At 38.6% G+C, this 23,469-nt stretch overlaps 1 protein-coding gene across 1 annotated transcript in view; it reads right to left on the bottom strand.

Annotated features, from left to right (window-relative positions):
* Window positions 1–304: 304 nt before the first annotated feature.
* The window catches only part of anapc1 (anaphase promoting complex subunit 1), a gene marked incomplete at its 3' end in the record, with an annotated part of 40,087 nt that continues 16,922 nt past the window's right edge, over window positions 305–23,469 (bottom strand). Inside the window, exons 25-53 of the mRNA XM_083897205.1 lie at window positions 22,502–22,580; window positions 21,923–21,959; window positions 21,256–21,329; window positions 20,933–21,111; window positions 20,626–20,712; window positions 19,772–19,911; window positions 19,497–19,615; window positions 19,151–19,281; window positions 18,762–18,902; window positions 16,382–16,534; window positions 15,880–15,961; window positions 15,527–15,618; window positions 14,916–15,050; window positions 14,163–14,245; window positions 13,158–13,236; window positions 12,961–13,035; window positions 12,745–12,797; window positions 12,500–12,647; window positions 12,169–12,365; window positions 9,137–9,223; window positions 8,541–8,658; window positions 6,689–6,766; window positions 6,416–6,483; window positions 6,071–6,209; window positions 5,361–5,447; window positions 2,790–2,885; window positions 2,368–2,557; window positions 982–1,113; window positions 305–447 (exon numbers count right to left, since the gene is read on the bottom strand). Of these exons, the coding sequence (XP_083753331.1) occupies window positions 305–447; window positions 982–1,113; window positions 2,368–2,557; window positions 2,790–2,885; window positions 5,361–5,447; window positions 6,071–6,209; window positions 6,416–6,483; window positions 6,689–6,766; window positions 8,541–8,658; window positions 9,137–9,223; window positions 12,169–12,365; window positions 12,500–12,647; window positions 12,745–12,797; window positions 12,961–13,035; window positions 13,158–13,236; window positions 14,163–14,245; window positions 14,916–15,050; window positions 15,527–15,618; window positions 15,880–15,961; window positions 16,382–16,534; window positions 18,762–18,902; window positions 19,151–19,281; window positions 19,497–19,615; window positions 19,772–19,911; window positions 20,626–20,712; window positions 20,933–21,111; window positions 21,256–21,329; window positions 21,923–21,959; window positions 22,502–22,580 (3,222 nt within the window). The remainder of the gene's footprint in view (window positions 448–981; window positions 1,114–2,367; window positions 2,558–2,789; window positions 2,886–5,360; window positions 5,448–6,070; window positions 6,210–6,415; window positions 6,484–6,688; window positions 6,767–8,540; window positions 8,659–9,136; window positions 9,224–12,168; window positions 12,366–12,499; window positions 12,648–12,744; window positions 12,798–12,960; window positions 13,036–13,157; window positions 13,237–14,162; window positions 14,246–14,915; window positions 15,051–15,526; window positions 15,619–15,879; window positions 15,962–16,381; window positions 16,535–18,761; window positions 18,903–19,150; window positions 19,282–19,496; window positions 19,616–19,771; window positions 19,912–20,625; window positions 20,713–20,932; window positions 21,112–21,255; window positions 21,330–21,922; window positions 21,960–22,501; window positions 22,581–23,469) is intronic.

Genomic DNA, 23,469 nt, shown 5'->3' on the forward strand with positions numbered 1-23,469 from the left:
TAAAAAAAAAAAAACTAAATACAAATATTATATTACAAAACTCTTCAATGTTATCTTTTTTGTCATGGCTGAGAAGGAAACAAAGTGTTTACTTTCCAAACCTTTCTACTCAGAGGAAGGGCAGCCACACCACAAAGACACAGCAACACATGAAGAACAGTTTGTGTCCACTTAGTGCAATCACCCTCAAGTGTTACATGTTAAAATCAGCTGCGTGTCCTGCAGTGATCGCAGTGGCAATGTAAGGCTTTGAACTGCATCTCTGAGTTGTTACTGGCCTGTGCAGTAGCTCTGAGCATCAGGATCAAAACGCCTGCAGAGAGAAGCCTGGCAGTGTCTGTGGTGTTAATGCAGAGCCCAGAAGAACGGGTACCAGTCTTATCAGGTCTCTGAGAGGGATGCCCAGCTGGCTGCTACGTGACAGAAAATCCCCGAGTGAGCTGCAGCCTGAAGGGAGACAAGACTAGTTCAAGGTCACTGTAACACAAGTCAATTTCTACAAGACAGTTTACAGTTGATCCAATCTGGAATGTTAGAATTTGGCTAAAGGAGGCTTGAGATGCTGTTTTAACACTATGACAGAGAAAAAGACCAGGCCCATATAGAGAAACCAAAATTTAATCCTGACTGACCATCGATGTCTGCTGGGATATGTTTCATTTAGACTTAAAACATTTTGTACAGCATTATTAGATTCAAAATGTTAATTAAGCAGTGTGTAAGCAGCAGTTTAGTCCACTGATTCACAACAAATTGTTCAGGTCTTTTTTTTCTCTTAGCTTTTGTTTGAAATATTACACTTTCAGATCAATGCAGCATGTAAAAAGTAACAGTTCCCTCTGAACTGTGGTGAAGGAAAGAAGCAACAGAAAGAGCCTCAGAATGTTGGAGTTGAAGTCTTTCTGCTGACAACACAGTGCTGAGTGTTTACATGACCGTGTTCACCGCTCAAGTTCAGCGTTAACACGTGTTTTGTCTCACCCTCCAGCTGTGTGTGTGTGTTCCTGAGGCAAGGGATAGACCGGTACACCAGGAAGCAGGCCAACGTGATGAACTGAGTGTCTTTAGGGAGTGCCTCGCCTTTCATGTAGGACCTTAACACCGAGCTGTTCTCTAGAAGACAAAACACACACACACAAAGCATACAGTTTTGTTTGTTTTCTGTGCAGCAGGCGTTGTGGAAGGAAAAGTTCAGTGTTCCATTCGTATCATAAAAGACAGAGAATCTAATCAATGAACCTGAATGATTATAACACAAGTACAGTGTGTCAAACGACAAGCAAACATCAATCTATCGTGAAATCACAATTGAGAAGGAAATAACAGATGAGGCACAACATTAGTCATAATTAATAACCAAAGTAGTAGTTTTCTTTTGGTTCATTCGGTTCATTAAAGCTGTAGTACATAACATAAACGAAATGTCCGTTCAATGTCACATTCTACTCATTGTCTAATGAGTTCACCCGATTGCTGATTAAGCACATCAGCTCCACAAGACTCTCAGAATAGTGGTGTTTAGATCTCCCGTCACCCTTCAACATTCCTTCATTTCCAAAAACCCGGTCATTCTGCAAAATGCTTCTCCTGCCCCTGCCCTGCTGCTGTATATGCTCAAACGCTCCCTGAGTCAGGTCTAACAGGATTGTCTATTTTCAGATGTTCAACAACAAAAATGTACCAACAGTTACAGACTGCAGCTTTAAAAGTGCAGTTATATATTTTTATCAGAAGACAATATTTGACTTATTTTATGTGGAATAAAATATATCTGACGGTACACTGAATATTATAAGATAGTTGATTACAACAATGATGTCATGAACATGTGACCTTCATCCGGCTGAAGTAAGTAAGTATTCTTCACAGCAGCATTGGCATTTGACAAAGGCGAACAGCCCATACAGCTCAGTCATAAAAACACAGAGGGATTTACTGAAAACAGTAACACCCCTAATGCTGGAAGACAAGTCAGTTTTATTTTTGTTTATTGTAATAGGCTTTGTGAGGCATGACGGTAAAGACATGTTTAATCACAGGCTCTCACCTGTTTCCCACACCTCTCACTTTACGATTATTACTGTAAATGTGTGTGCATGTCCTCATAAGTGATGGAATGTGTGTTTATTTGGGTGTATACACAGCCTGTTTAACTTCTTAACTATGACATTAGTGTGCTACACCCAGTGCGCGGAAACAAGTCGAGACACATCAAGCGTGGGAAAATGTCAGGCAGTGACACTTGTTTCACAGAGCCACTTTTCACTTTGTGTCACTGGCTACAGGTGTAAATATAATGATTGTCTAGCCACAGACAAGAAATGGCTAGGTAGGATGTTTCATGTCATCCATCCACCCAGTCCTCACCTTTAAGCCAGCTGTCCAGTGCTATGTCCACCATGTTCTTCATGACAGGCAGAAACTCTGAGGTGAGCAAGGTGTCATGGTGATTAGCAGCACCCTGCAGCATCCTGCTATCCCACAACTCCACCACCAGACGCAGCTGCCAAAGGGGGAAAGTCTGCAGCAGGTCGCCTTGCCGCAAACCCTGCACTGCCTGGGAGACACCAGCGCAGGTGTGTTAGTCACAGATATGTGGAAATCCTATGAACAGCTTTCCCACTAAAATAAAACCTGATACCAACTTACAACAGACACCTTAACATGTAATTTCATTGCGAAATGTTGGCTTTATCAGTGCTTTCCAATGTTTTCCCCTCTAAATTGAACTGTGACAAGTACAAGACAGATGACTCAATAGTTCAACAGTGTGCGCGTTTGTGTTTTACCTGCTCGATGGCGATGTACGTGGGCAGCATCTCTGGACACTCCTGCGTCACACACTCGTACAACATGGCTGAGAACAACACCAGAGTATCCTCCCTCTACAAGAGCACAACATGATCCGTGTAAATGTGTGTGAGCCAATACTTTATCCAACGTATCTTAAATGCTGGGAGAAATGCGCCTCAAAACCAAAACGAATCATTTAAAAACTGCATCTCTGCTTCAAACTGTCATAACATGCTGTGGGAATCTCAGTCACTTTACAATGTCACATTATGGGTCTTACGGCATAGGAATAACCGGGTAACTTACAATACGTAATAAACAATAACAATAATATCAAGATACAGTAATTCTGCTATAATTGATAGACAGACACTCATAACAATAATGTAACAATATCTGCCCAACTGAAAAATACTAAATGTCTTTAAAAATGCAAAGCGCATGATTTGGATGAGTTACATTCTTTTCATTGCCGACAGCTTCTTTGTTCACGTTACTCTCATTCCTAAAAGCGTCATCATGAGAACCCAGAATGTGCCGCATAATTAAATTAAAATTGATATTCGGCACAAATTTGTGACTGTATCGCAATAGAATGGGCGATGATGATATTTTGCCAAAACAATATTTAACCGAACCACAACTCATCATCCTTGTGGAGACTATAAGCAGTTTCCTATGACCTATAAAGATGTTAGCATTAAGATTATGTTAAGGTTAGATAGATCATGGCAATGTATAATGTTCATGTACATCAACATCATGAATTATCCGTGTTTACTTTGTCTTAATAGTTCATTCTGGGAGTAGCCCTTGGTTTTTTGAACGTTGCTTATAAATAAAAGTATTGTGTCTTCTGAAGCCATACAAGCACACCGCGTGTATAAGGCAAGTATAGGATTTTCATATGAGCAAAACCTGAAAGTTTATGTATACTTATATATATTGAGTGTTCAAAAACTACTGTATATACTACACAGTAATATCAATTACAAGCATCTATTCATTTTCATATATGGACTAATATAAACATGGGGTTGAACAGGATGCAGCTTGTGCGCTGAGGTCTAGACATGGACCCATTTCACACTACATTAATAAAACCAGACACAAAATATTGCAATTACTTGACAGGAAGCACAATGCCATAAATATGAAAAAGAACTTGTTTATGTTTTGGCTGTTGTGTGAGTAGGAGAAGCAGTGAAAGGCAGAGATTGTGTGACTGGACTGATAATAACAGATAATCCGCAAAGAAATCTCACCTTGTTGTTGTTAAATTCAATTATAGGAGTTTTTGCGAGGAAATTACATATTTTCTTCCATTTCAGAGCACAAGCCGAAGCAAGTGACCTAACCAATTAACCTGAGGACATAATGAAGCACCCTCTTTTAATCAGAAAATAGGAGTCAAGTGATTTACAAGCAGATGAAGTACTGCTCTCAGTGTTTTACATTTAAGGGTCTTTTTTTTCACAAATCTGTCAGCCATTCAAGTGATATGGCATTATGAACATAAATGATAGTGTTTGGTAAGTCTCATTTGCTTCAGAAATTACATTTAATACATTCCAAGCTCTTGACTAAGCATGCTAGTATCCTGATAATCTTACACATAGACTACAAAAAAGATTGTATTCTCTCAAATCTTGAAAGTGAAACCAATGTGAAAGTGACAGAAAACCTATTCTCTTGAATAGCCCTCAGGGGGTGACTCCACTGTTTACACAATAAGTCTATTTGTATGCATCTATGAGAAAATGAGCCTATATTCTAAATTGATTTAAAAAATAAATAAATACAAAATATTGGGAAGTTGATGGTCACTAGCTTCACATCTTCAATATAATATTATGTACATTTCCTGTAAATTTGGATCCATTGAGATTTAAGAAGCCAGGCTTAACAGTGGATTTCACAACACCCTGGGTTCTCAGATTCTCAGTAAAATACACCACATGTCCCTTTCCCAACCTCACCCTGTCATCCAAATATGGTCTCTTCTGGTTTAAGAAACACATCAAGATGGTGCTGGCCAAAACTACAACTTTCAAAACATTGGATGACGTCATGTGGCTTGCCACATAATGCTACCAGAGCCTCATAGTGGTGCTAACATGGATGTAGACATAGTCCCCATTTTTAGTCACAGTCACAGCAAAAATGCCTCTCAAATTATTTCAAGCACCTCCACCCTATTGTTTTGTGTTCGTGTCTTCATAAAACAGTTTAATTTTAGGTTTCTCTCTCTGTAAATGCAGAGCCTGGACAACACTTTATATTAGCATTTAACCTTAATTCTTCACTACAAAAGCATGAGGCAGTTCTCTGAGCGAGACTTTGATTGTTCACTAATTTTGCAGATATTTAATGTATCTGCATCCATACTGATACTGCAGTGTTATTCAAGGTATATCATTTTAAGAGATCAACAATGACTGCAACATATTTTTTATTAGATAGAGATCATTGATTTATATATGCTTAACAACTACCTACAGTATTTAATTACCAGCAAAACATGTAGTTAAGCAGCCAACATGTAAATATTGTGTGTTATAACTCACTATTTTTGTTCCTTCAGATGTTTTGCAGAAGAACTCTGCAAAGGAGACCAAAGCGGGCTCAGATGTAAATGTAGAGATGGCCTCAGGCTGCAAAAAAGCACAAAGAAAATGTAAAAGGGAACTGGGGAAACAAAAGACAGTCCTGGGAGAGTAGGTGGACAAAATACATATATATTTTGATTTTTTTTTTTACACAATCCAAAGTCAGAGGGATGAATGAACGATAACGGTACAAGGGAGACAATCAAGAGAAGGAAAAAGGGAAGCAAAGATGAATGCACAAGAAGAAAAAAGATGAAGGGGTGAAAGGACAGTGAGGACAAGTGGAATAACTAATGAGTGCTTTGTGGACCTGCAGCTGTATTGACAGCATACAATGAGGCCATTTGGACACCAATTATAGTGTGTCAACCACATAGCTGCCTGCGGAACCTGAAGTGACAACCTGCCAGGACTGAAAACAACTAGTCACAGGGGAGGAGGTCAGTTAAACTGCACTCCTGTTCGATTCTATGTGAGACTTCTTTGTTTCCAAACTGAGAAGGTAAATAAATATATTGAAGGCCGAGTCCGTGCATAAGATAATGTATAATATATTCCACAGAAGTCAGTCAGTATGTTGGCCCAGATCAATCTCAAACAAGTTCTATAGAACCTGAATGGACATCTAAATGTTGGTTGGTTTTACCGGGTAATGTGTGAGTGTTTACCTTGAAGGTTTGGACTCCAGAGTTGCGATGGTTGACGGAAGATGCCAACAGGCTCTTCCATCCATGAGGGTCGTCTTTGTAGGGAAGTTGGCCGGCCCGTAGTTTTACATACAAAACCCCGTCTCTCGAGAGGATGGACCTGAGGAGGAGAGAGAGCAAGAGAAACTATACTTTAAATTCAGTCGACTTAATCACAACATCAGTGAATCCCTAGATTCCAAAAATGTGGCACAAAAAGACAAATACTTTGCCCGATCACTTCCACATGCTGTATATTTAGTGGTTTCATTTCACTGATTGCCATTTGCAACAGTTTTAAAGAGATGCTGGTCCCCCAGTACTTACTTTAGATGCTGTGTTTCTTTGCTGAGGTCGACCGTCAGTTCCCAGTAACGTGGTCCCTTCACCTTTATCTGCAATAAATAAATAAACACAAATGAGAAAATCAAAGGATAATGACATGAGGATAGTGCTTGATTTAACTGCAAATATTTTGGCTAGCGTGAGGAATCAATACTGGTAGTATTTTAAGTCTCCACAACATTCAACGTATCACACATCTAGTTTCCACTGGGCGACAATGTCCACCAGCAGTGCAGTGTTGTTCTTAGGATTTACCCGTTTGAGATGGTGCAGCTCTGGAAGCAAGGTGGGGGCCATCAACTCTACCGTGGTTTCATCATACCACCTCGTCTCCTGAAACAGCACACAGCATGAACAAAAAGTCATGCACATGAGGTTTGCATAAATCTGACCACGGACATATTAAAACTGATCGAGTTCTTAAAGTCTGAATTCAACACTCAGCTCACTAAAATGCCCCTAAAATGTTTCCTCCAGTGAAAGCCAGAAAGACCCTCAGTTGAGGATCTTTGTGATGTAAGGCAACAGTGGTAGCCACTATATCTCCATGTGACCCAGCAGAAAACATATGAGGAACTAAATAGAAGAAATCTCAGGTAGAGCAATGGAGCAGGTAACCCTCTTTACGAACAGATAGGCAACAAATGTCAAACAAGCATTAAAGGTGCATTATGTAATAAATCTAAAGCAACTGGCCATAAAATCCTCCTTATATGTCACAGAGACTCAGGAATAATATTCATTAAACAAACTGAACTCTGAACAGTACAGCCAAAATATTTGCATTAAAAAAACAGGAAATGACATCAGCCACAGAGGCTACTGGGAACTAACAGAAGTTAGCGTTTGGGAAAGTGATCACTTGCAGGCTCTAGCAGGTACATTGCTGTCATATATAACATGTATCCACTGGACAGATAAATCCTCTGAGGCTGGAAGTTTGTGTAGAACTCTGTGCTCCACTGTGGAGCCAAGAATATAACTTTTTGCAAACTTCGCGGACTTCTGGTTTTCGGATGCGTCGTCAGCACTCTCATGTGTTTAACGGACAAAGCGGAGCTCCGTAAGACAACACTTTCCATGAATTTAGCATCTTGTGACGTCCCAAGGAGCGCGGAAGTCACCTTTGTTTCATTTACAGACCAGCAACAAAAAGTGATTTAAAAATGACAGCAACATGAGAAAGGATCCAGGACTGACTGAAATTCCACTCAGAACTACAGGTTTTTACAATTAGTTTTCTGATATTAAAAGCAACTCCAAACAATTTGACAGTTTCCATATTTGGGTTTTCATCATCACTGTGATCTGGCTTGTCAGAGGGGATGTCGCCATGTTCCTCCATGTCTTCATTGGCAGACGTTAGGACAACATACCTTACTGAGATTGTTTACTTTCCATTTCTAAAGTAATCAAAACCTCAATCTGACCTAAAATTATTTAGGTAGACCAATGTTGTATGAGGTACAGCAGTTTCCTGTTCTATTAGATGAACTGATCCACTTACAACTGCAGGTGGAATGGAAATACGGTGTGTGCATAATGCTAACAATGTATTACCATCATCAAACATTAATATGTCATATGTGATCAATGTACTTGTATTTATGTCAGGTAAAAAATTATGAACGTTATTCATGTGATAGAGTAGAAAGTTTGCATTGACTGAGTGTGAACAAGTGAGTGTGTCTTTATGGTGAAGTGGAAGAAAACGCGAAGCTGATGAAAAGCAGAATAAGGTGGTTTGAAGGGCAGAAATGTTCTAAAAATATACTGATACTAGCACATATTGTACATTACAGAATTAGTTAGCGTGAACATGTCTGTGTATGTGTATGTTTGTCAAGAGGAAGTATAGCAAGTGTGACAGCGACGGAGAACAAATGACAAGTACAGAGGAACTGCACAGTCACATAACACAAGAGAACTAGCTAACGCTAAGTTTCATTCTGAGCTAATATAACCATTTAAAACCAAGTCAGAGCAGCATTACAGGTACATGTTACAAAATCAGCTGCTTCACTGTAGCAATGTTGGGCTGAAAACCTTACACAAGGGAGGGGCAGCTCATGGGTAATGAAAGTGTGTCAGCCAGACCGCCACTTACCTTGTAGGTGACCTCTAAGAGGGCGTAGCAGGGCTTCAGAGAGTCCACATCCACAGGGACCAGCAGGTGTGGTTCAGCAGCCAGCACAGCAAGATGCCGCAGGGCCTGCAGGTGGTAGCTGCAGTAACCACAGCAACATCAACAACACTTTTAGGGTCAGAGTTCAGTTTGCAGTAGGTTACTATACACAAGTACAGTATGTGTAATAATAAATAACAAAAACATCGTAGTTTTAGTAAACCTGCTGAAAAAGTTTGAAAACATGATAAATGTAAATGTACTCATTATGCAATTATTGATCTTCAAACTATGCATTTGTAAGTTACACACGGTCAAAGTTTATTGCCTACCTATAGTATTAATAAATCCAACATAAAGGTGACATGCTTACTGTGTGTGCGTAATGGAGCAGTGTGACAGTGATTCATTTATTTATTTTCAAAATCAACCATCTATATTCTATCAAATGTTTCTAATATCTATTTTTGAGAAACATGTCAAACTAATCCACTGCTGGGATCAGTGAGCTTTGTGTCTATGTTTGCATTTACAAGCAGTCAATCAAGTATTCATTGCAAACACATAGTCGGTCTCACCGGTTATCAGTACTGTGAGCAGGGAAGTGGGGGTAAAGGGCACACAGCAGAGCAGCGATGGCTGAATTGGAGGTGCTTAGGGAGTACCTAACACAAGACAACATAAGAAATAAATACTGTAAATGCTTTTCTCTCACACACACACAAACACTTTCCACAGTTGAGTTTTCATTCAACTGCCCACTTGTTACTGCAGAACGAATTAAAAAATTAAACATACATATGAGGAATAAGAGGGACGGAAGAATAAAAGTAGCCAAATTACAGTGTTTGAGTTCACAATACAACAGTCAATACTGTTTTGAGGATTTTGAAAGATACACTGCTCAAAATTAAACAAAATTTTTGTTATCGTTTAGTGAAACCAGGTGTGCTTTGTAATATAGTGAACGTCATCACAGACCACAGCATAGCCTCTTAAACATAATAGCTGGGCAGTTAAGTGCATACTTTGTCTAATGGAGGCATTATAATAAAGTTGGGTCAGATAATAAAGGCTGCTAACACACAGGTTACTTTTGAGAGCACTTCTTACTGTCAACTCTGGTTAATTACGGGGCTCTTCACGTGAATGGATGCTTGTCTCATGCTAAGCATGTTTCAAAATGTGAATGTCACTGAACATTACTCCATTTTCCACAGTTATTACAATTAAAAAGATGACAATCCAACACGATGATGGAAAATAAGCACAATTCTGGGCCAAGTTACAATCGGGAGATGGACGCAGATAACTGAAAATGTTGATGGTGGAAAAAGTGAAAAATTCATGTAATAGAGGATAATTCTGAGGAATGGTTGCTTTTCATTGTTTTATTGGTGTAAAACAAGTAAGAAAATAAGCACTTTCAAATTTAAGAGTATACAAAGAAGGGTAAATTCTAATTGTTTATTTTTATTGATTTACAAAATGCAGCGAACAGAAGGAACATTTTAATAAAAATAAATATTTGTTGTGAGACAGGTCTTTATTTATAAGCCACTCACACCTTTCACAGCAGGTGCTTGACTCCGAGTAACATGCATTGAAATTTGTGACGCACAATAGTTGCCCCTTCGATAACCAACTGAAGCTTGCTTTAACAAGTCTTAATGTAGATGTGTGTCTGTTGTCGATGTGCTTACGCATGCATGTAAGTATCGGCATGAGTGATACAGAGAGTAAGAAAAAGAGTCTTCACAAATTCAGACACTGTTGTGAGGGCAACACCAGACTCAATACCTGCTGCAGTATTGTGTTAGCGTTTCAAATTTAATATAATAAAAAAATGAATACAAAAATTGCCTTTACACCAAGCCCTAGCAGAATTACTTAAACTACTTTACCTTACATGGTCTTATTTAAGGTGCATAAGAGACAATGTAAAGTCACTACAATTTCACTTCTGTTTCCTGCTTAAAAAGTGTATAAATGGGAAGAGAAACTAAACAGAAATAATGAGGGAGGCAGGGTGAAAAGAAGGTAAGAAAAACACCCAGCAACTTTTGTGAACTGTGAATGGAAGAAAACAAAGGTGAGACAATGAATGAAAAACTAAAATTACTGTGATGACGAAATGCATAGAAATCTTTGGGGGGTTTTCTGCATCACAGTGTGAACTGGAAAAAGTGAGGAGACAAGTGATTGAATGGTCGATAAGTGGGGGAAGAAAATGCAGGAAATATAACAATGACAGGACAGGAGTCTGCACTCCAGCAGGACCTTTAACTCCCACAGGCCTGTAGAAAACAGCCAAAATGTCAAACATCTGGTCTAATTATCGGCAGGTCTAAAATAAAACATAACCTAAATAAAATCAAAATGTTCATCTGAATGCAGCTGCATGTGGAGAAACATTTGCAACATGGAATCAGAAAATAAACAGGCCAAAGTCAGCGGTTAGTTTAGGTGTGTTCATGTGAGTGTGTCTGTGTAAATGTCAGTCATTATGCACAACACAGCACTCAAAACGGGCGGTGTATTTGTGTGGCTAACCCACATGCGGTGCGTGTGTGTGTACATGTTGTACGTGGCTCTTCACTGGAAAAGCAGTCCTAATCAGTTAGGTGTGTCCTCTTATGTACACTATGTGTTCTGTAATGTTTGACATAAAGACTGAGATAGATTTATAAGCAGGTTGATTTTATACAATAGGATATATGAAGAAAGAGTACAGAAACAGTCAGAAACGGTCAATATGCCAATATGAATTATTTTCTGTTCACCACAGAAATAGATGCACTACAGGGATTTAGAAATGGTGTCATCTCCTCTTTTGACCAGCAGAGCACACTCTGACTGCACTGGTTACTCTCAACACATGGTTTACAATTTAAATTCCTAACTAGTTCGTAAAATACAGTGTTTGACCCCATCATTTCACCTTTTCAATACAACTTTAATATGATCTTTCCTTAAATGACTAGATCTCTGGGATGTTTTACGGAACTAAAGTTCATTGTTCAACTGTACAAAATGTGTGTTTATGCCATGTCTTAATGAGGTCATATATACAGACATGGTTAAGACCAGTAGTCCTCATGGAGACCAAAACCTGGTCATAATGAGACACAACCTCTTTTCTGAGAAACTGGTTAACTTTAAGGCTAATTGGTCATTGTTAAGGTTAGGGATGTTTAAGCTGTTCAAATGAATGGAAGTCAGTGCAAAGTCCTAAAAATAATGGCTGCACAAATTTTAATAATTTAATTTCTTTAATAAGTAGCTACACACCGTGTTTATGTTTCATCTTGTGTCTGCCTACAACACAATGCGAAGAAAATGCTAGTTCTGATGCAAGAATACTGATCAGATTGAGTAGCACAATGATAATCTTTCTGCATAATGCAAATTGAGTTCAGTGGAAGTGTTGCTACTCCAGCACTGGCAGTAACTGCCTATGCTGCAAGGTAACCTGAAAAAAAAAAAGTAAAAGCGTGTCCCTCTCTCGGCACTCATCTGTTGGGATGAACAAATAGGTTGCAATAACAATAACAGCTGTGCGTGTAGCCGTGCAAATGTGTGGGTGTGGGTGACAGTGTGTGGATCTTACCTGCCCCCTCCCAGGAAGAGCAGGCCCAGAGCCATATGATGGGCCATGTGGAAACCATAGTTCATCTCGCCACCAGTTCGCTTGTGGAAAAAACGACAGAGCTGCAAGACCTTGAGATTCCCGGTGCCAGACATCACCATGGACATGGCCAGCAGGATCATTGACAGACAGGTCTGTAGATTGTAATAACCCGTCTGCTACAGGAACCAGCAAGCATGGTGGCAGAACAAATGAGAAACATTTGAAATCATTGCTAAAATCAGACCTTTTTTTTTAGTAAATGCAATGTTGCAAAGATTATATCTACACATCATACAGAAAAAAAACTTACAACAGTCGCTGTACCAGCAAAGGACAAGATCTTCATGAAGGTCCTAGCAAACTCATAGAGGCAGTCAAAGGCATCCGAGTTAGCAGAGCCAGCGAAGCGTAAGCCCAGTGCCATACAGGCCCCAGCTGTAATGTAGTCTTGGGCTTGACTGATAGAGCAAATAGCATGATATGATCAGCCATGGTGGTGGGACAGAGTGGAAATCACTGCTGATGCTCCAACAACAACAACAACTGCATACTTACGCCATTGTCTCCATGTTAATGTCCTCTGAAGCATCAAAAGTCCCCCTCATGATCTGAAAGAAAATAAATACAAAGCCAAAAGAAGATAAAGAAGTTGGGAATACTTTACAAGTCATAGTGACATGTCACATGTCTGTGATCTGCAGCATCACAGCTCCAACTACAACTCATCTGCTCAGAAATGCTGTGGATGTGCGCACGTGTGTCTTTTCTCACCTGGGGTATGTTACTCTTGACCCACTCTGTATTAGGGAGGATTTCATCCCACATGATTATACACCGAGCAAGAGTCTGTGAGGAAAGACAGGTAAGTTGGGAAAAGGGAGAGAGAGAAAGAGAGAGGTATATCAGATCAAGAGAAAAGTGAGAAGGATGATCTCACTATCACACAAACACCTAGGTGCCACACTAACCCTCAGCAGCAGAAACTCTGGCTTGATGAAATCCAACAGGAACCAAGTGTCTGGAGGTTTCAGCCAATCAGCAATGGACCTTGTGGAGAAAACCACAAAGAGACAAGGGGGTGTTAATATCCTCCTTCAACAGCCACAAAACCAACAGCTGGCAGCAGCGAGTAACGAAGAAGAAGACAGGAACTTCTTGACCAATGGCAGAAAGATACGAGTTCCTCTGTAGCGTAATGTGACTCAGTGAGGTGTGAGATATTTCATCAGGCAGGTTAGGATGCTCCACTGGATGGTACAGAAAGTAAAACACAATATGCTGAAACTCAACATATCACAGTGATAGTATTCATAAATGTAGATGCTGAGTTTACACTCTGCATCCACAAGTTCAGCAGGTCATCGCATTTAGAGACACGTCATCCTCCCTAAATAAACAGCGACCAGTTTGTCTAAGAGTCAATAAAAGTACTGTTGTTGTAACAGCTGCACACTGTGTCTGATATACTGCAAACAATTTGTTTTAAATAACACCTTTTAATCACTGTAGTACTGTGCTTTAAAGAATTTCGATTTGGACACTGGGATCTTTATTTCATTGTTGCGAAACTTCATTAAGTTTAGTTTTTTTAGTAATTTAGAGGAGTGTTGTTAATTAATTAAAGTAAAAGTTATACTATTAAAAAAAGGGAAAACTTCATCCTATAAAGAGAACAGATTCAAATTATGGGTTATCATTGTTTGCTACTGTTAATAAATATCATACATAAAAACAAAACCATACTTTAACTTACACTATCTAACTATATAGACAGATGTAGTTAGTAAAAGTGTGTGCAATTAGAGATAATGACAGTGTTTTGTAGGTTATTTTTAAAACTGCACCACAACCAAATACCAGCACATGGAAAGAACAAGAAAGCACTAATGATCTTGAAAATCAGTTTCCTGTTAAGTTCTGTGCTAGAAAGGGCGATGAGGATGAGGTGATCAGTTGCTTGTCTCTCATCTCACCTGTTGTTGGTCTTGAGGTAAATCATAGCAAGGGCCAGCGTGGCCCCAGGACACGTCACGTCCACGTTGATTGTGTCACCTTCCTGCAACAACCAATGACAGTGTTTAGGAAAAAGTCAGTTAAGGCCCCAACAACAGTAAATATCTGATTATTATCAGCATCTTACAATACTTTATATAATAATTCTCCTTTTTTGTGATGTGGTTTATCAAATAAGATGAGTGTATCAAACGTGTTTCAGGTAATGGAAAGCATATGAATATTAATCATTTTAATGACGACAAACATGATATATTCTGTATTTGATATATCTGGTAACCTATAAAACCTGTTGGTTTGGTGTTTGTTTAAATATACAAGCATTAACTAATGTTGATGAGCATTTAATGATTTAAGATTCATGACAAGGAAACACAGACATATAGATTTGGAGTGTGTCTTGTCAGCACTCTCTGGTGGACCAAATATATATAAAGTGACACAAATAAAATTAAAACTTCTAAATTGTAATGTTTGGTTCATTATTACCATACTCTTTATACCAATTCATTTCATGTTTTCAAAATATTGGCCATACCAATACATCTGCAAAGCTATAAAAAGCAGCCTTATACAGTTATGATTTAGTATTAATATCTGAATAAGTACAGCAATAACAGTGTTGTGAAATCATTTACATGGCTTTCAAGAATTATTTCACTGTAAAATGCAACTGACGTTATATGGTGGTAGCCTTTTCACCATTACATTACCTTGATCTGGTAGCTGGGGGACTTGTGTCTCTCCCTGTTGGCCCCAGCCTGAGCTCTGCGATGCCCCCCCACCATGTACTGATACAACTGCTCAGGAACATTCAGATCTGTCATCCCTATCAGGTTACTGCCATGCTGCAAGAGGACAGGAGTAGAAGATCAGGTTGAGTGAAGGAAAGAGAATAGATGAAATTTGAAAGAGGTGGAAGATGTGGGAGAAGTTAAAAGACAACCTTTAGATTTGGCAACCTTTAGAGAGGGAAGGCGGTGATGTTACTTTTACATCTATTTGATGTTTCCCCGTTTTGATTTAAACATGAATTTTTCATTTACTTAAAAAAATACTGGTCATTCTGGTAGGAAGACATGAAGAATCAATCATTCTATTAATGATGATACCCCATCAGGTATAATACGTCAAAACTGATGGTGATCTGCACTAATGATACACCACTAATAAAGGAAAAAATCCAAGGGATACACCATGAATTCATACTGTATTATCTGATTTACTGTGGTATGACCTTCAGCCACAGATAATGCCCAACAAACATTTTGTGCTCCATCTCATTGGACAAGAAGCAGCAAAACTTAAATGTGACATGACTTACACCCAGACAGACCATGCCCAAGGCCAGACCAGCAGCAAGTGAGTACGACTCTCTGTCTGTGCAGTACTCCATCTCTGGACCGGGGGGGCGCCCTGACACACACACACACACCAAGAAACAAAGTTATGATTTGTCACTGTCTAATGCCTAAATATTACTTCAAACTACAAACCAGTTTGGCAATTTTGCTTGAAAATTGACTGATTTCTTGCCAACTGATTAATATAGCTCTCTATTTAAATTGTAGCATTTTGACAGTGCTGCATTGTGTGAGTAATATGCAGGTTTTTAATAACATTGAGTATTGTCATTTTACACCTATAACCAGAACTTATTTGAGTATATATACACACCTATCTCAGACAGTAAGACTTCAGCATTGTGTCTGTGTCCTGTTCCCTGGTAGACCAACCCAATGCCAATTACAGCAGCAACCTACAGAACAGACAGAGAGAAAACTGTGTTTATTGTATATTCAAATAGATTGTGGTGAGAGTTTGCACATTTTAACTACAAAAAAATCAACACGCTAATTAATTATTATTATTATATTATTGTTATTATTATAATGATAATGGTAATAATAATAATAATAATAATAATAATAATAATAATAAATGACAATTTTTAACCAAGTGACATTTGATGGAGGCTAATTATGCTACAAACTTTTACAAAAGCACCGTCAGTATAAGGAACGCTGAAAGGATATGTTTGATTTAATCAATCAAATATAGGGACTCAAAGATCTTAGGTGTAATTTCCCTCTACAAATTATTTAAAATGTCTGGGGCAGAAAATATGACATATTTCTTTCTCATCTCATACGACTACTCCATGAAAACTCACTCTTACCTGCACATTGTGTGGCACATCCAGCTCAGTAGATGTGGGGGGGAGCAGGGCAGGGATGTGTATACTCAGGAGGCGAGTAATTGACATGTCCATGGTGCCAAGTTTGGCTGAAGACACGCCCAGCAGGAGCCCAATGCTGGTCATCTCATGGCTCTGACACAGAGAAAGGGACAAGAAAATGGTAAACGACACACCAGGAACTACTCAAGACATTTTGAAAGCAGAGATGTGATGGATTTGGTATTTTCTTCCAAGTAAAATGCAGACATTAATGATTACATTAAGCAATTGACGTATGTCCTCTGTGTTAATGATTTTTTCTGCCACAAAAGAACGAATGACGTCCACTGACGTCCAACAGCTGTAATTGTGATTCTGGTCTTTGACAATACTGTGAAAAACTGTTTCCACATCAGCTCACAAAGACTGACAGCTTCATTTCGACTCCTGAGGATCACCTCCGTGTCTGTGTGTGTTTGTGTACACATGTCTATAGTAGGCTATGTGGACTAATTGTCAAGCAAACCTATCTCTGCGAGGATATTTCGACCTTGTGAGGACATTTTGGCTGGTCCACACAATTTGAATGGGCTTTTTGAGGATTAATACCTGGTTTTTGGGTCAGGGTTAGGTATTTAGTTACGATGGTTAAGGGTAGAGTAAAGGAGGTAGGGGAATGCATTACGTCTATGAGTGTCTACACAAAGCATGCAAAACCAGTGTGTGTGTGTGTGTGTGTGTGTGTGTGTGTGTGTGTGTGTGTGTGTGTGTGTGTGTGTGTGTGTGTGTGTGTGTGTGTGTGTGTGTGTGTGTGTGTGTGTGTGCATGTGCGTGCGTGCGAACGCATGAACAAAGCCACAGTCAGAGGTAACTGTCAGGTTATTAGTTATTCAGACTAGTTTCATTTCTGTAATGGATTAAATGAAATGCATATTGGATGGATACCTATTAAATCTTCAATTATAAACATAAAAAATGCATCTAAAATGCTTGAGACGTAAAAGTTACAGCCAACAAAAATAGACTCAGTCTATTTTTTTGGTAAAAAGCTGCAGCAACAATGTGAACACACACGCCCCACACATATTTTTCTCAAGTTGACTGTAAACGAGAGATGTAAACTACCATCAGAACCAGGCACTCAGTCAAAATGAAACTCAGTCCTCTGAGAACTTTGAAGCAAGACGAGTCCTTCCCACTTTCAGGTGAGAAAAACAACAGGATGCTGCAAACCAAAGCTTACAGTATTTTTGCTGAATTGAAAGGCCTTTCTAAAGATGCAGTAAAGAGGAACCTTTGTACCAAATCTTCAACAGTGTGTCCACACTGTGTTTGAGATTAATTCCTTTTCATTTTTTATATTGATTCAAGGGCACCTGTTCATTAAGATGAGTAATTTCTAAGTGAAATATGACAAAATTCTCAGACAGTATTTGATTCATACGTCCTTTATCACTGTTCGAAACAGTGATTCACAAGATATTGAACATTCAGAGCGAAATGCACTCATTTATATTCCAAATAAGACCATAAATAGTTGGACTGTAAAAATGTGACACAGGTGTGACACCGACAGCCTCCAAGTCTGGATCAAAGATGTGAACGTGGTTTATAGTGAAGCCTTTTTGTAGGTGGTGGTTTCTGGTGTGCAGTAGATGAGAGGTTACATTTACATTAACTGTATTTAGGTTTTGTTTTACTCCCTTGCAGTTTTTTGTAAGTTGGTGTGTGTGTGTGTTCTTGTATTTGTTCCCTCATTAGGATCTTTTCTGGCATTAACACCAGACCGAGTATGTCAGGACCAAAACCTGTCCGGATGAGGCAAAACTTAATTTCTGAAGAACTGATTAAGTTAAGGGCTAAGAGTTGAATTTTGGTTAAGTTAAGGTAAGCATTAAGGCCTTAACTGGCTATGATTAAAGTTAACTGTTGTTGTTGCAGCTGAATAACATTGAAACAGTAGCCGTTTCTCACCTGAAATAAATATATTCTGTGTCCCGGAACACAGTTTTAAAATCATCTGAGGCGAGAAATTGGCCATTTAGAGTCTAAACGTGGTTTTTGTATTAAGAGATGTTGTATTTATAGTTTGGACTCTCCGACAGCCTCTCCGGTGACATTGAGCACTATACGCAGAAGTATACATTGGGCTTTAGGGATATTGCTTTTTTGTTAGGCTGTCCAAATTAATGTGTGTGTGTTCTTTTCACTGTAAGAAACAATCATTTAGAGAAATTTCAACAGTAAACTAATCATAAAGGTAAAAAGTATTCAGTACAACTGTTGGGGGAGTTATAAATACAATGCGTGTGTGTTTGTTTTATGTGTCCATTGAAACCCATGGTAAGAAACGTGCACTATTGTGTGAATAAGTGCGTACCTTGGTAAGGTAGTCATGTATGTTGAGCGTGGCCAGTTTGGTGAGGTGTCCATTGAGGCCCAGAGCCATGAGGAAGCCTGCATACTCATTCGCCAGCTCAGGACTTTTTGGCTTGTTGTAGGCAATCCAAGCCGAGTCAACCTTTAAAAAATGAAAGACAAATTTATTTGTACAAGAATAAGGACGTATGTTTATTTAAGTGTATAACGAATAGTCACATTTGAAACAATAGTGACCAGTTTCTAATAGGTATGTTCAAATTTAACAATTTTAGTTATTTTATTTTGTTTATATACAAGAACACATTTCAGCCTAATACTATATTTAGAGTGATTATGCAAAACTGGACACAAGAATCCATGAGGATGCAGTTGTGGTTAAGAACTGACCTGTGAAGCTGGGGCTATTTTGAGTCCAGCAGCTACTCCGTTATGGAAGCTGGGCCAACCCGTCATATTAGAAGGAACATCAATGTTTCCACTGTTCAGATCTACCATTGTGTTTCTAGGCGGAGCACGGCCTAGAGTAGAATGAAAGAAATAGTCAATTAAGTTTAGAAATAAAGAAATAGAAAAAACAAAGTATTCATTTTATACAGAATGAAACCTAATTTCACTGGTATAACCTGGAATATCAGGAGGTTTATTTAATGATCTATGTGTTCCTGTCTGAAACACTCATTTAATAATGTGTGCCAATGATACACAGATACAAGTAAGGATATTCACAGATTACCTGTAAGGTTAAGTTTAGGGACAGGTAAAGGCTCAGTCGGTACAGGGTGATAGGAGAAGAGAGTGAAGAGGCCTCGGCCAACTGGAAGAGCCATGGTCCTCTGACACAACTGCAGTAGTCTGACAACAAAAATACATATACAATTTCATAGTAAACAAATGGAAACAAACAAAGGAGAAGAGAGACACAGGAGGCCAAATAAAACTGTATATGTACCATGAAAGGAGAGTGTGGCTGTCTGTGTGCAGCAGTGCGGAAACACACATTATACTCACTTGTTCTCTTTCTCCTCAATGTACTCATGGTCAGAAACCTCCGGTAGTTGGACAACATTGACTCGCACTGGTCTGGAACTCTGCAGGAGCCTCCTGACCTCCTGGACCCTCAGGTCCTGACTCCAGATCAGTCCTGTTACCTGGTGAAAGAGGAAGTAAATAACATTAATTCTTACATAAAATTATCAAAGAGTCTAAAATAATGGTCAGACATGCTTTGCCCCAAGTGTCAAAGAAGCATGCAGTTAGCAGTCAGTCAGGTTACTTTACTAGTAACAGCTCATATGAAAAAGAAAAAGAGAAACAAAGACACCATATTAGGAGGGGTGTTCTTATCAGTTCGCAAAGAATTGTTGTACAAATACACAACCCAAATATTTAGTTAACAGTAATTAGATAATTAATAACTAACTGATATATTGTGGCTATTATTTAACGATAAATACAAAAATATGCAGTGCTTAACACATTAATTAGACCACCAAAGCCACAGCTGCCCTAAATTAACAAAATAAGTCCATGTTTATGTAATGGTTAATACACCAGTATTTAGAAGCTCTTTAACCAATATTATATATTTTTTTGTTAAATCCATGAATTTTCAAATGTACTGTTTTACAAATAAACTGAAGAAAAATAGAAAAGCATAGTATTATTTCTTCTTAATTTTATTATTATTGTGTGTAGATAATAAATCTATTTGGAAAATGACTAATAATGATCAACATCTGTCAATACTGTAGTGGAACTTCAGACAAAAAACCTTAGGAACCATATCTTATCTTTTATCTTTAGAGAAGTAAACACAGGTTAGAGAGCAGTATCTTTGGAGTGGAAACAGACCAGTCTGTTACCTCTTGAATTATGTCTGACATCCCATCTTCTTCATCATCTGCCTCTGTGGTCACAGGCGGCTCCAAAGACAAACCAGAACCAACAGACTGGAGACACACATTCACATAAAGCAACAATAACAGTTAGCATTACTATATAATGTTGATAGGATTTAATTTGAAGCTCTAAACCCATAGACACAATGGATATTCTTTAGAGATACATGATATTTTTCAACCAGTTAGGCAGGTTTTATGCTTTATAGCTGATATAAAGCAATGTCTGTTTTATTATTTCAGTCTGGGTTTTATTTAATTTCACACTCACAGCTTTGCTCTTCGCCAGGGTCATCTTGTGAGCTTGTCTGGTGAGATCCTGTCGTCCAATCAGCATACAGACATCCTCAGACCAATCAGAAGATGGCTGCTCTCGGCAGCGGTAGATGGCCTCTCTGATGGGGAGCGCTACACCAAACGGAACCGACTCCAGGTCCTTCAGTGTGAAACCTAAACAGGTGAAATGAGAGGAGAGTGTTTATTTCATAGGTTGAAGTACAGTAAATTCTTATTGACTGCCTGAATTAGGATAGTGTTATAAAAGAGTTACAGTTTCAGAACACCACAGGTGAAGAAAATATCTGCTCAGCTTACCTTCTGAGGTGAGCCAGACCATCAGCTGCTCAGCCAGACTCTCACTGGAAGATGAGACTTTCACACTGCTCTGTCTGGAATAAATGCACAAAAACAATTAGCTGAATAGCAGTAAATGGTTTGTATTCATATAGCACCTTTGTAGTCTTGATGACCACTCAAAACTAGTTTACACTACAGTTTGCCATTCACACTCACACTTTCATAGAGCACATCTACAGTATATGCAGCGCATTTTTCTTTCATCCCCAATCACACACACACAGCCGTCAGGAGCAACGTGGGGTTAAGCATTTTGGGCAAGGTAACATAGGTTATGCTTTACAAATAAAAACAATACTATATTTAGTTAAATTATTTTAATTTCATGATTTGAAATAAAAATTAACATGTAAAAAAACCACAACATTATGCATTTAAATTGTAATTAATTGTAAAAATAAATAAATAAATGGAATGAATTCTCTTTTTGCAACTTAATCCTCCTATATCTCATTTTAATCTGATATTGGAAATGTATTTATTGAAGTTGTAGTTATTTTTGTCTTATATGATTCTTTACCGCATCGAGGAACTCACTAGATAAATGGAAACAATTAAGATGCTGCAACAACACAAAAACATAAAATAATGAAAGCCCTTCTCTCAATGCTGGGAGATTTATTACCTTCTGTAGTGCACTTCACTGACACGGGACTTCTGGCCTGAGACGGACAAAGATGAGAGTAGAGGAGACGAGAGAGAGAGTGCAAGCGGAAAGAGGTCAACAGGTTCATTAATTTGTTCTCATTTGTAACATTAACATCAGATTAGTTGCATTCTCAGAATTAGACTGACTGGTTGTTGAAATGTATGACAACAAACTGACTGGGGTAAATTACATATTAGGTTTGTTTTCTGGCATGTTATTGCTTGGTTTCATTTTGTCATACTGTATGCGCTCACACCACCCACAAGCTCAAAATCTATTTCTGTGTCAGTGTAAAAAGACCTGCAGCTAATGCTTTCACCTCAGCCTCGCTTCTTTTGTCTCTTCTTTTTGTTTTTTTAGTCAGCAACAAAAATCAGGTGACACGCATATCTGCGTCATACACCTTTCTTTCTTTGTTACTGGTGCCTGAAGCAGGGAAGCATGGGACTGGCAGCTAATAAGCGCAGCTTGTCAATAAAGTATCACACAAACACAGTTCAGTCAGACACACACAGGGTCAAGACACAATCAAAGACAACGTATTCACCAACAAACCTGCAGAGAGTTTGACCAGGTACTTTGACACATTTGTTGAAGTCGCATTTTCATCTCCAGAGATGTAGAGAGCATAACTCTGAGAAAAGGAGGCAAGATGGCAAAATATCAAACAACAGGCAGCATCAACATAAAAACAGTATAAAAAATGTTGAAAATTTAGATTTTTGCACAGCTGCAGCGCTTGTGTGATCAATATTCTTGAAAAATTACTGACAATTTTTCTAAATTCTCCCTCATCTTTTTGCCTAAAAAAAAAGATGCATTTTGAGTGAAATACACTAGTCACCACTATAAACAAGTAGTTGCTCCACTGCCGGTCTTAAATTCACTGGGACTGTTTGGACTTATCTGGACTCAAGTCAAACATGTTAAGATATGAGATATAAGATATGCAAGAGAGAGAAGGAGAATCAATCCAGTTTCAGTTCATCTGAAAAGTGAGATCTAAATGTCTGTGCAGATACTGAAAAAAATATTTAACTCAGGAGACATTTTGAATTACTGGGAGGTGAAACAGAGGGCTCCATAGCTCATAAGCCATTTCTCCTCTAATAGCATTATTCTTCCTAATGCAGATCCTGGCAAACATGACATCCATCATAATATAAACCAGCACAGTAAGAGTCTAGAGTGAAAAGTAACCAAAGCATAGACACGTTGCAAGAAAAACATGTGAGGACTATTTGTGACTAGATTTAAAGTAATTTAAAGTGAGCATTATCCAACGTCAAGGTGCAGTGTACAGAATCAAACTTGCAGGCCACTGCAGAATGCGCCACCTATGGTCAAAAAGAAGAATGGCAGAAACAGCAAACATAGACATGCTAATGAGCGCCATTTTAGACGAATCTCTGAAGTGTAGATTCTGAGGATAATTTTAGGTGCTGTAAATGCTCATCTTTTCAACAGCTCTGAGGTGTGATGTTATTACAGATATATTCACAAAAATAGATAAAAATGGCGAT

This window comes from Microchirus variegatus (assembly GCF_963457635.1).
Source record: "Microchirus variegatus genome assembly, chromosome: 11".
Lineage (NCBI taxonomy): Eukaryota > Metazoa > Chordata > Actinopteri > Pleuronectiformes > Soleidae > Microchirus > Microchirus variegatus.